This window comes from Triticum aestivum, chromosome 1D (genome assembly GCF_018294505.1).
Source record: "Triticum aestivum cultivar Chinese Spring chromosome 1D, IWGSC CS RefSeq v2.1, whole genome shotgun sequence".
Classification (NCBI taxonomy): Eukaryota; Viridiplantae; Streptophyta; class Magnoliopsida; order Poales; family Poaceae; genus Triticum; species Triticum aestivum.
In genome coordinates, this window is record NC_057796.1 from 22191537 (window position 1) to 22204282 (window position 12746).

General features: G+C 44.7%; 2 protein-coding genes across 2 annotated transcripts in view; one reads left to right on the forward strand and one right to left on the reverse strand.

The window, feature by feature from the left end:
- Positions 1-4049, reverse strand: part of LOC123157234 (proline-rich receptor-like protein kinase PERK8) — a 53276-nt gene extending 49227 nt beyond the window's left edge. The window contains exons 1-3 of the mRNA XM_044575493.1: positions 3959-4049; positions 3023-3145; positions 831-1054 (exon numbers count right to left, since the gene is read on the reverse strand). Of these exons, the coding sequence (XP_044431428.1) occupies positions 831-1054; positions 3023-3145; positions 3959-4049 (438 nt within the window). The remainder of the gene's footprint in view (positions 1-830; positions 1055-3022; positions 3146-3958) is intronic.
- A 596-nt stretch (positions 4050-4645) lies between these two features.
- On the forward strand, positions 4646-6581 carry LOC123180032 (3-ketoacyl-CoA synthase 12). Its single transcript, XM_044591991.1, has one exon. The coding sequence runs from the start codon at positions 4776-4778 to the stop codon at positions 6165-6167; it is 1392 nt and encodes a 463-aa protein (XP_044447926.1). The 5' UTR covers positions 4646-4775; the 3' UTR covers positions 6168-6581.
- Positions 6582-12746: the final 6165 nt, after the last annotated feature.

Below are 12746 nucleotides of genomic sequence, written 5' to 3' on the forward strand. Positions count from 1 at the left end.
TCTCATCCCTCCGGTCAATTGCTCTGACGGCACCTCCGCTTGACCCGATTAGTACATAGTATAATCTGGTCTAAACATCATTATAATCTCCATAAATAGTCCTAAAATTGCATTAATGTTGTTACATAATTAGCGTTAAGTAGTTACTCCCTCCATTCTAAAATAGATGACCCAATTTTGTACTAAGTTTGTACTAAAGTTAGTATAAAGTTGAGTCATTTATTTTGGAATGGAGGAAGTACAAGATAACAATTATTTTGCATTTTTGCAGGGTGTGCCAGGGGTACTTCGACGACAACATGCAGGCGCTCGACAGCGAGCTCCTCTATCCTGGCAGATATATGCGATAGCTCCGCTTGTTACCAGGCTTGTCACCATGGGGCTACGCGACTCTGTGTACGGTGCTCCTTGACAATGCGCGCTCCGTCGGCATGCCCGCTCCCATGGCACCCACGACACTTGGCCCGCTTGCGGATACGGTGCTCCACGAGCTAGAATTCTGTTGTATTGATCTGACCCCTGTATAGTGTATATATAGGAGTACATATGAGGAAAAGAGACTTGGAGTGGAGGGCAAGTTGTATATCTCTAAACCTATTCTATCTCTAGCTCTTATCTCTATCCTAAACACTATTATACTTTTAATATTCCCCCTCAGTCGTAGCGGGAGTAAAGCGGACGATTGCGGCCGAATTTGAAGTCGTGTGCTTCCGTCGTCTTCTCAGTTGCGCCATCATCAAATGTGTCTCTGATGGGTTGGCACCTAGGGTGGTGACTGCGTCCACTTATGGTGCCTTCCTTGTCTCTCCTCTATTCCCTCCTGCAGTCACAGCAGGAGTGGCGTGGACGCTAGTGACGACGCGAACGCTGTTGACTGGAATTGTTGCCGATGAGTTGTTGTAGACCAAGCCATTAATGTTGATGTCGAGGTAGCCGATCATGGTGCTGTAGCCGTGGTGGAGGTTGTCCTGGTCGATGGTGTAGTCGCCGTGGATGATGAAGCCGCACAAAGCCGAAGGCACAGAAAAAATGCGCCATGTTGTAGACGACGAAGCTGCAGTCGTGGACGATGCACCTTGTGGATGTCAGAGGGTGTCGTCGGCGATGAGTCCACCGGTTTTGCCATGACCGAAGGAAACCCATCGAGCACAATCGGTTTTGCGAGAACCGTGTGGCCGTGTAGGGGTCATCACTATAGTAACGCCGTGTCGATGCAGTCATGCCGTTGTGGATGACGCGGTCGATGCCGTCATCGTGAAGCGGCCATTGCCTTCGTCGAGGTCGGGTCTTGCAAAAAAGTCTGTCAGAGGACGCTTGGTGTCCATCTTGTGGACGAGGTGGCGGCGATGTGTTGACGATGATGATGACAAAGACCACGTTGATGAAGAGTCGGCGATGGCGTCGCTGCGGCGGGTCAATGGTAATGAGTCGCTTGAAGGCGTCCCTTGGGGCGACCAAGTGCCGATACCGTGTGGCGTCGAAGAAGTTGATGAAGAATTGCATATCTTTCCACACCGGCCTGGCGTGCGGGTGATGCATGTCGATGTTGCTTCTCATAGATGTCCTCGATGAAGATTTTTTTTTTCTAGACCTAATGTACAACTTGATGTCTTGGCGAAGACTCGGCTCGTAGTCTGGTACAGTCTTACAGGTCAATGGAGTGGCACCGGTCAATGGAATCAGCCAGTGGCAGGTCTTGGCGATTGAATTCATCCCGTTTTACTTTATTGAGTGCGATCTGGTATTGACTTGCCCTTATTTTCCAATGCAGAGGCGTGGGTGTAGTCGTTTATGTTGGTGCAGTTGCAGGTCGATGTAGATGTACAACTTGGTGTCGCGGCGCAGGGTCGATGAAGATAGCTTGGTGCAGTTTTGATGAGTCAAACTAATCTAAAGAACCAATCTAATCTTCAATCTAAAGAATTGATCTAATCTTTGATCGATCAGGTGCCGCGCCCCGGGGAGAGGAGATTAATCTCCCCGGAGGCGGCACACTACAGAATTGGTGGAAGGTCCTAGGATCGACGTCGTTGGACAAACCGCTCTAATATCATATGGAAGTATTGATTGCTAATAATTATGTTGTATTGATCCGCCCCTTGTGTAGGATACATATAGGAGTACACATATGAGAAAGAGAGACTTGAAATAGAGTACAAGTTGTACATCTTAAAACCTATTCTATCTTTAGCTCTTATCTCTATCTTAAACACTATTACACTTCTAACACAGCTCAGGGAGAGGGAGGTGCTCGACCGCAGCAACCCCATGTGGCGATGAGTCCAGGAGCACCATGTGCACGTCGGATCCAAAGGTGGGGGTGGGTGGTAATCGTGCAAAGAAGGCCCTGCAGTTGTTCAAGGCCACACTATATTCCTACAGTGATAGTTAAACTGGTCAAAAGGTTGCCGCGATCAGCTACATACGATATGAGCGGTAGTGACCGTATATCGGCCATTGCAGCATCTTCACTGATTAAATTTGCACTTATGTATTCGCAATTTGAGTCACCTACATAACATACGCAGCAACGAGGTACACCAACGTGGTAATGTACATTGAGAGGCAACGTGCGGTGTCTCATAACCGGATGGGGGCTTTGACACGCTCGTACACAACAATGTGGTACGATAGCTAGCAACCGGCAGCTGGGGTGGGGGTATCGTGCTACACCAATTTGATACTATATATCTAGAGGTGTCTCATGACCGACTGGGGGGTTTCGCGCACGCGTGTACAACGTGGTACCATAGCTAGCAAACGATAGCTGGGGTGGGGGTATCGCGCTACACCAATGTGGTACTGTACATCAAGAGCCTACATCCGGTGTCTAATAACCGGCTGGGGGCTTTCGCGCACGCGTACGCAACAGCGAGGTACTGCACATCGAGAGACAACGTCCGACTCGTGCATACACTCATAGGCGCAAGTTCTTCTTCTTGCTTAGCAACTCATGCATAGACTCATAGCGCAATTTCCTCCAGTGCGCCATCTAGCCACCGGTCTCACAAAAACAACATACTTTTTCCATTTCCAAGAGACACAGAGGCCGCCCACCTGAAGAGCGCCACCAATTCCTCCGGCACAAAGATCTCAAATTCCTTCCAAAGCTGCGAGCAGAACGACTTAGTCAGGGCTAGCGCGCCTGCATACCAAATACTTCAGAATTCATGAGCATAGTAATCGTTTGCGCTGGCGACCTTTCATTTTCTTCCCCGAGTTCCACTTGCCAGCAGGTGGCCGCTAAATTAGCTATTCATGGTTTAATAAGCAGACTTGGTGGCTATTCATGTCCAGCTGAGGTTTGTGGTGCATATGCATCGAGACCAAAAACCATTGGCAACAACTAAAATTCTACAAGCATGCATCGCTGGCTCGCAACTTTATATTTGACCTGGCAATTAAAATAGTACATATTTACATAACAAAATGCAACTAAAACTCTTCCAAAGTACGCCATCTAGTACTTTATATTTGAGCTGTAAATAGTACTCTTAGTCTGGCATGATTATGTCAACTTTATATTTAAGCTATAAATAGTATCTTGGCCTGGCATGAATATGCACTCACCAACTGTACAAGCATGCATTCAAGTGTATTTTTTATTCTATGCATGAATTTTGACAATTTGCCATCTCACAGCTTTTGCTAGCTTGTACTATTGCCTTTGGAAATGAATTTGCATGATAAATATTTCGGCGACGACTTGCGAAATGAAAACCGGGTTCCTGATAATCACAGTCCTTATGAGAATTTTTTTTTATTGCAACCCAAAGGCTGCAGGATTCCTATGTTTGAAGCTGCTCAGTTTTTTAGATGATATAATGGCTTGGCCTATCGATCCACGCTCTGCTGGAGTCCCTTATAGGAATTTTGCAAAAACATGCTACTCTTGGGGCGGTAAGACGCAAATGTTGCTTTTTAGTTGGTACTGACTTAGTCCCCCTTCATCTCCGACCTAACGCCAGCGCGTGATCACCCCATGCATTTCGCAAATCCATGGACGGTGACACCGACGTCTCTCCGAAGACCAGAACGTCCGGATTCATGGCTACAGCCCACAAGTATTAATGGTTTGCACCCAAAAAAAATAATGGTTTGCGCTTGCCACCTTTCCTTTTCCTTCCCAAGTTTCACTTGCCAACGGAATAAGGGCATCTCCAATGACAACCCATAAATTTTCTCCCGCGTCCGTCCGCAAATAGAGGGACCAATCCGTGGACACGAATGCGTGAAGACGATATCCAACCGTAGCCACATACATTAGGGGCACGTGCACGAAGACTTCCCAGTTGTCATCGACAAAGTCAAGCCGTCTCCGGTATGGGAGCGGCGACAGCGGCGCCTCAGCAGCTCGTTGTGACGGCGGTGGTGGTCGTTTGGTTGTCTCAAAATCTCGATGTAATTTTTATTATGTTTGTGGTGCTTTGTACTTTCGGTGAATTTTTGTAATAAATCTGCATCATTTTCGAAAAAAGAAGAAGAAAAATATTGGTTTGCGCTCGCCACCTTTCCTTTTCCTCCCCTGGTTCCACTTGACAACATGCAGGTGCGCGCTACGCCTTCAAGTTAGCTTCCACGCTGGACTGGCCCGGCCGCCTATATATACGCTTCCTTGCCACTGCACTTCATCAGAGCTACTAAACCCTCCTTCAATTCCCGACACAAACCTACAGCTAGCTAGCTAACCCAGTGCACCTACCTCTCTACTGATCAGTTTGCCGGAAAATCATCAGCAAGATCACTCACTCCAGAAATCGAGATCAGGAACCAGCATGGAGCTGCTGCTCATGCTCACCGTGCTGCTGTTTGCGCACGCGGTGGGCTACCTGGCCTGGGCGGCCGCCGTCCGGCGCCGGCAGTCGCGGTGCTACCTCCTGGACTACGTGTGCCACAAGCCGTCGGACGACCGCAAGGTGACCACGGAGATGGCCGGCGCGCTGATCGAGCGCAACCCGCGGCTCGGCCTGTCCGAGTACCGCTTCCTCCTGCGGGTCATCGTCGGCTCCGGCATCGGCGAGGAGACGTACTCCCCGCGCAACATCGTCGACAGCCGGGAGGACGCGCCGACGCACCAGGACGCGGTGGAGGAGATGGACGCCTTCATCGACGACGCAATCGCGCAGCTCTTCGCCAAGAGCGGCGGCTTGATCAGGCCCTGCGACGTGGACGTGCTGGTCGTCAACGTGTCCATGTTCTCCCCGGCGCCGTCCATCGCGTCCCGGATCGTGCGCCGGTACGGCATGCGGGAGGACGTGGCCGCGTACAACCTGTCCGGGATGGGATGCAGCGCCGGGCTGATCTCGCTGGACCTGGCGCGCAACGCGCTGCGGACGCGGCGGAACGCGACGGCGCTGGTGGTGTCGACGGAGTCCATCGCGCCCAACTGGTACCCCGGCACGGACAAGTCGATGATGCTGGGCAACATGCTGTTCCGGTGCGGCGGGTCGGCGGTGCTGCTGAGCAACGACCCGGCGCTGCGCGGGCGGGCCAAGATGGAGCTCCGCTGCCTGGTGCGCTCCAACATCGCCGCCAACGACGACGCGCACGCGTGCGCGCTGCAGCGGGAGGACGGCGACGGGCGCGTCGGGATCAGCCTGAGCAAGACGCTGCCCAAGGCCGCCGTCAGGGCCTTCACCGTGAACCTGCGGACGCTGGCGCCGCGCATCCTCCCGGTGACCGAGCTGGCGAGGTTCGCCGCCGGCCTCGTGCTGAGGAAGCTCTCCTCGTCCTCGCGCAAGCACGGCGGGAAAAGCGAGGGCCCGAAGATCAACTTCAAGTCGGGCGTGGAGCACTTCTGCCTGCACCCGGGCGGCACGGCGGTGATCGAGGCGGTGAAGCGGAGCCTGAGCCTGGACGACGGCGACGTGGAGCCGGCGCGGATGACGCTGCACCGGTGGGGGAACACGTCGGCGAGCAGCCTGTGGTACGTGCTGTCGTACATGGAGGCCAAGGGGAGGCTGAGGCGAGGGGACAGGGTGCTCATGGTGACCTTCGGCTCCGGGTTCAAGTGCAACAGCTGCATGTGGGAGGTGAAGGGCGACATGGCCGACAAGGGCGCGTGGGCTGACTGCGTCGACGACTACCCGCCGGCCAACACCGCCAACCCCTACATGGATAAGTTCGGGTGGCTCAACGACGTCGAGGGCGACACCGTCATGCTTTAATTCATGCTCGCTGCTACGTACTCATACGCCGTCCGGCCGATCACAACGAGATCGGGGAAGGTGGTGGGTAGTAATAATTATTATTTAAAATTCGTTCCAGCGTGTGGGCTAGCTAGACTGTATGATATTAAGTTCTATTTCATGTTATTCATCCAGTACATATGTATACTCCCTGGAGAATATAAAGGTACCTAGATAGCTTATAGCCTTATTGGAGTCGTCACGACAGCAATGGTGATGATTCTTCTTCCTTTCTAAACAGGAATTGTGTTGTTGATTATCCGTGGTGAAGTGCTTATAAACTTATAGTTCCTCACTGTACATGCTTTCTTGTCATGTACTCACTTCGTACAGAACTGTACAACTATATGTTGTAGTATGTTTCAGTCGACATATGTATTCTTTTTGGAAATATGGGTGTGAGGTCTCTCAGACTTAACCAAGTCTCAAGTGACATAATACATGTAAGGAAAAAAACGGGATTTTCTTTTGCATGGATCCTAATGTAAGATCTCAGAAATATTGCGTTGACTCAGACATAACCAAGTGTCAGGCAACTGAGATTTATCTACAGCCGTGTGGTCTTTCAACTTCTCAATCACATTTACGGAGCATTGGATCGACATCCAGTGACCTTCCTCCGTCTGTGCTGCTCTTCCTCACCGCCTTCTTCCTCCGTGTGCAAGACACAATTTCTCCCTCCATCCGTCTTCCAGCCTAGGCCAAATTAAGCGCCTGGCTGCCACCTACTCTGTTCTCAGGTCGAGGTCAACGTACATGGTACGTACGTTCGCGTCGTGTAGTCAAATTGCATGTACACACAACATCTATGTAGCCGAGGTGAGACAAAGATATGATTCATCTGCGTCTGCACAATACTGAACGGGCGTGTCTATACACCGGCGACCAATATTGATTGGTCTGCAGCTGCACGTACGTACTATATATAACATGTAATAATATTGCAACTGGCACGTGCATGCATTTATGTGACGACGGGGAACAAGTGGTTGGTTGGATTTGGATGGACGGATATCTTGGACGTGACGAGTATCTTCCCCGAGTATTGCTGGTGTACCCTACAGGTTTGGTTTATCAACGATACCTCCTTTATTGATTTTATATATTTGGTAATATTACACAATGTGATGATTCTGTGTCCTCCATCTAAAAAAGAAGGTGCCTTCGACTAGATTGTAGCCATCTTTTTGTGAGACCGAAGCTTGGTATTCCTGAGTGATTAGTCTTGGCAGACATTTTTCAAAAGGATATCCCCACTTTTAAAAAAATAAAAAATAATAATTCTATGAAACACTGCACACATTTCTGACAGATCTGTAATTTTTTGTTCAAAATTATTGTGGTTTATAAGCTATTAAAAAAATCTCGGCCCAACAAAAGAATTGGCCTACTTTTCCTATATGTGTTTTATTTGTCCTTTTGTCTACTAGTAGAGTGGCCCGCCTGATGTGTGGGCTTGAGTTTTCAAAATTTTATCATGTGAATGCATTATTTGATTCGTCTGTAGAAAATTGGAACGAAAGGTGATCAAATTCAAAAATAAGAGCATTTGGCAAGCATATTGTTATCTTAGGTAAGTTTAATTTTCTCATTGATATATAAAACATATGTTACAAAGTAATCATGTATTTTCTTGTCATGCGTACTATACTAACTCTTCATAATCACTCCTATTGTGCAATTTATATTTGTACCATTTTCTTTGCGTCTTACCGTGCTGGCTTGATTTAAGGTTTTCCATTCAAAAAAGGTGGACATATTAACCAGTTAGTTGTAGGTGTGTATACCTGCAATATTTTCTGATTTTCTCTTATATGGTATCTTAATCTGATTTAAAGCATATTATATTTGTTTACAGAGGGCATATATAAAAACTCATCAACACATGTATTTTGCTACTTTTTTGGGATAGTCTCACGTAGTGTTTTCATTGCATGCAGTCCGACGCTCGTTACTCTGTACCTTGATTTTGGAGCCCAAGCTACATGGAGGCTTTTAAAAAAATCACAAAGATTCATATTTTTACATTTCAAAAATTCTGAAAAAAATACAAACATATATGGAGGCAAATTGCACATGTGTGTGAGTTTTCATGATGAAATATGTTGAAACGAGGGATGTGCAACAAAAAATGTGTCTTTTCAACAAAGAATGTGTTTTTCTAACTGGCTGCAATTCAAGGTATTTTATGTTGAATTTTTACACACAGATATATTTCATCCTTATATACATTCATATTTTTCAGAATTTTTTTAAACCAAAAAGTTTGAATTTTGAATTTTCAAAATTTTCACCCTCGATAGAGCCCGGTCTCCAAAGTGTCCTACTCAACTCACATGCTTTTTTTTTGGAGAGTCCCACCCTAATAACAATTTCTTATCATAGTAAAAGGTCATAGGTCAGACATTGCTTTCTTTTTTACATGGAGTCCCACGCTAGCTTTTTTTTCTCGAGGGAGAGTCCTATGCTAGTTTTTTTTTGTAATTGAGAGTCCCACACTAATTTCTTCACGCTTGTTTCTTTGTTCTGCCGTAGGCAAAGGTGAAAGAAACTTTTTTTTATTATAAATGGCAATGGTGGGTAATTTGTTTCACTTAAAACTTATCAAATGGCTCTGGTATTTTAATCCATAAATTAAATGTTTGTATGTTTCTGATTTTAGTGGGATCTTTAAGCCTATTTCTCTTAAAGCTTATCTAATGGTTTTTGCATTTTATTGTATAAATTAAATTAAATGGTCGGATTCAGATTTTTTTTGGGATTTTCAAGTCTATTTATCTTTTTTTTGATGAACTTTTCAAGTACTTTTAATATACACATAATAAATAGATGCCACACATGGAAGTATATTGTTATGAAATTGTTCTCAAATGAGTTATATATGTATTTCCATATATATATACATGTTTTAGAATTTTTTTCCCGCTATGGAAATTGGTATTTTTAATACCGGGCCCCATGGAGCCCCGTTCCATTGTCAATTTTTTTGGGTATTCCTCTATCTCTTTTCCCTCATAAGATTTCTTAGTATTGAGAATTCATGACTACAATCATATGAAAACACTCGGTAAATCTTTACAAGTGTCAAGTTTCACCGAGTGTTTCACAAAGAAAACACTTGGTAAATTGACTTCCGCTGTCTTCCCCCTGTGCATTAAGATACTTTGACTAAGTATCACAAGAAAACACTACAATCATGTCTTTATCTAGTTTCGACAATAAAACACTCGGCAAAGATGTCTTCGTCATCTGTATGTTTATCAACTACGGTTTATCGGTTACTTAGTAAACAATTTGCGAAGGGTGTTTTGCTCTTTGCTGAGTGTTCTTGACACTCATAAATAAGTGATTCCGATAGCGTGAGCACAGTACCAATGCAAGGTGTGCTGGCCCATGATGATCATCCAATATCTAGCATAATTGAACTTGTATGCATAAGATAGTACTCCGTATAACTGAACCATCAACCTCTGACTCCCCTCCACCCGGCGACCAATATTGATCAGGCTGCAGCCGCAAGCTGCACGTATATAAAGTACGGTAGTGGAACTGGGGCGTGCATGCATTTATGTCATGGTAGGAAACCGGTGTTTGTTGGATATCTTATGTTAGCCTGGCAGGTCTAACATACACATATGACATATGTATACTCCCAGCTGGAGAGGATAATGAAGGTACATGCATAACTTAGAGTCGTCATGACAGTAATGTCGATGACTTTTTTGTGTCCTTTCCGAACATGAATAATGTTGTTGCTTCTCGGTGGGCGGTCATAGTTCGTCGCTAGCTGTATCTGCTCTCCTGTCATGGTGCTTATACATTTGGTTTCTCTCTGTACATTGATGTTTCCGAAAATATAGCCGCACTAACATTATATATACACTAAACATCACAAATAAACGAAGGGGAGTGAGGCTGGACTGGAGCTGTTCACATGCACACGCATGCGTGACTTTCTTCATGAAACCAATTAATTTGGAAGCTGGCTACTTTGTGCTCGGGTCAACGTACGTAGCGTGTCGTGTAGCCATTTTCCCATTCTTTTTGAGATCGATCGTGTGGCCAAATTACAGGTGCAGTGTATCTATGCAGCCGAGGTGAGAGTGAGACGAATATTGATTATTATGATTGAGCTGCGTCTGCATAGGATAAGGTTGAACTGGCTCGTCGCCAGACTGGATCAAGTCAGACATGGGTTTACCCGGGCGGCGACCAATGTTGATTTATTGATTATTTGTGGTGGAACTGGCGCGTGCATGCATTTATGTTGCCACGGGAAACCAGTGTTGGTTGGAAAACTTGCTTGGCAGGTCGGAGCAGATATATACGCAAGTCGGACTTTGCTGCCCGGATGGATTTAAAGGCGAGAGGGAGATGGGCATCGGCTCCGATCGGTCAGGATAGATGCGTGGGGCAAGCGACTCAAGTGGTCCACAAGGAATACCTTCTTCTATATATCTAAGTCATCTTCACTAACTTATTTATCTCAACGTATACGCATGTTACCTCACTATATAATTAGGCTCACCGCAATATGCAATCATGGATGAAAAACCCGCCACAACATTCAACCATGCATGGGAGAATGTTTTCCATTCGATTATTCTACGTATATTCTATAAATATCGTTACATCCATACATAAAGAAATATAAATTATATGTATTTTAGTTTTGTTTCCCATGCTATAAACCTAAATTTTCATCAATAAATTTCCACAGCAACACGCGAGGTATCCATTAGTATACCTAAGAGAGTGATCACCACTATCTCTTAACATGCATGCTTCCACATCATCTAAATTGCTGCGGCCGTTAGATTTACTGGCTTAATACACTAGCATATGTCTGATGTATGCATGAGTTATCTACCATGCAACATGGATTAGTGTATTCTAAGTGTGTTTTAAATCATTGCTACCACATCATCCTTCATAGGAAAAGGCCCACCACAACATGCAAATATGCATAGGATAAAAAAACACTTCAACATGCAAACATACACTAGAATTTCCATTCTACCTCGCTACATATTTTACAACTATACAATAATAAAACACAACAAATCATATATATTTTCGGTTTTAATTCGTTTATTTTACTTCAAATATTCGTGTTCCATATAATAAACCACAATTAAATGTATTGCTAAACATTCCGCAATAACGTGCAAGGTATCACCTAGCTAGTTTTTTACAAGAGGCATCCCATGTCCCTCCATCATTTCCTCCTTCCGCTGCTGAGGGTGACCTTTCTTGCCGAGAAGAAAGATTTATTTTTCTATTTTCTTCTTTGATACAGAGGGAAAAAAGTTGCCTTGTCTATTACGACCTATGTCCTGGTTTATTAGTCCCTATTGTTGGATTCGTATTGGAATGTAGTTTCCAATGATATTATTATTTCGCAGCGCATGACTTATATTTTATTAGTTAAAATGTTAATGAAAATATAATCCAAAATGCAACAGGGACTAATAAACCCAGGCGAAGTTAGTAATTAAGAAGAAAATAATTTGTTCAATTGATTAAAAAACTGAAAAGTTTCTTTCCAGCAAGAAGAATATAAAGTATCCCCAGAAGGCATGAGGACTACTTCCAAACAAAGAAGCCCCACGACCATAATGGCAGACTTCCTTGTCAATGGTGTCACGATTACAACTTGTTGCCGGAGCAGATGATACTGGCTTAAGTAGTTGTGCCGTAATGTGCAACTTGCGGAGGTAGTTAGGTAGTACGAGTTGTTAATTAATCTGATATCTTTTTTTCACGGGGATTTTTTTGTTTGAATAAAACTGCAGATGAAACAAGTGGGACCTCATGATTGCAAAAAGAAAAAGAAAGCTTGTCAGTTACTCTCCCTTGTCGAGTACTAAGCATAGTTTAGAAAACCGGACCGGTAATCGAACCGGCCAGGCTGTCGGTTCAGGTTTTTACCAGTCGAACCGCTGGTTCATTGGTTCGATTGTCAGTTTTTTAAGAATAAAATAATATATATCTTCAATAAATACACCAATCAATATATAAAATAATATATATATATATATATAATCAATAAATACACCAATCAATAATATATATTTTTATCGACAGAGAAAGCTCCCAATTGACCGAAACCCTACCAAAAGAGGTTTTTTTTTCCTTTACCGATTCTACCCATAGCTTGTACGCGTAAAAACGAGTCGATCGAGGGGCTTTTATGGAATCAACATGAACCACTGGTTTTTTGTGAACCGCTTGGTTCATCGGTTTTTTAAAAACTCAGTTGGTTCGACCGTTTTTTACGATTTGATTGCGGGATGGTCCGCTATGCTTAAAAAACCACTGGGATCGCTGGTTCCGGTTTTTTCCCGGTCTGACTGCCGGTTGATACGTCTCCAACGTATCTATACTATATGAAGTATTCATGCCACGTTTAAAAAAAAGGTTTTGGTATGATTCGAATGGAAGTATCCCGGACTCACGTTGTTTTCAGCAGAACTATCGTGGTGTTATTTTTTGTGCAGAAATAAAAGTTCTCGGAATGGGCTCAAATTTACGATATTTTTTATGGACAAAACGATA

Excerpts from the sequence above, each read along its gene's own strand:
- LOC123180032 (XM_044591991.1), top strand. The coding sequence starts at position 4,776 with ATGGAGCTGCTGCTCATGCTCACCGTGCTGCTGTTTGCGCACGCGGTG.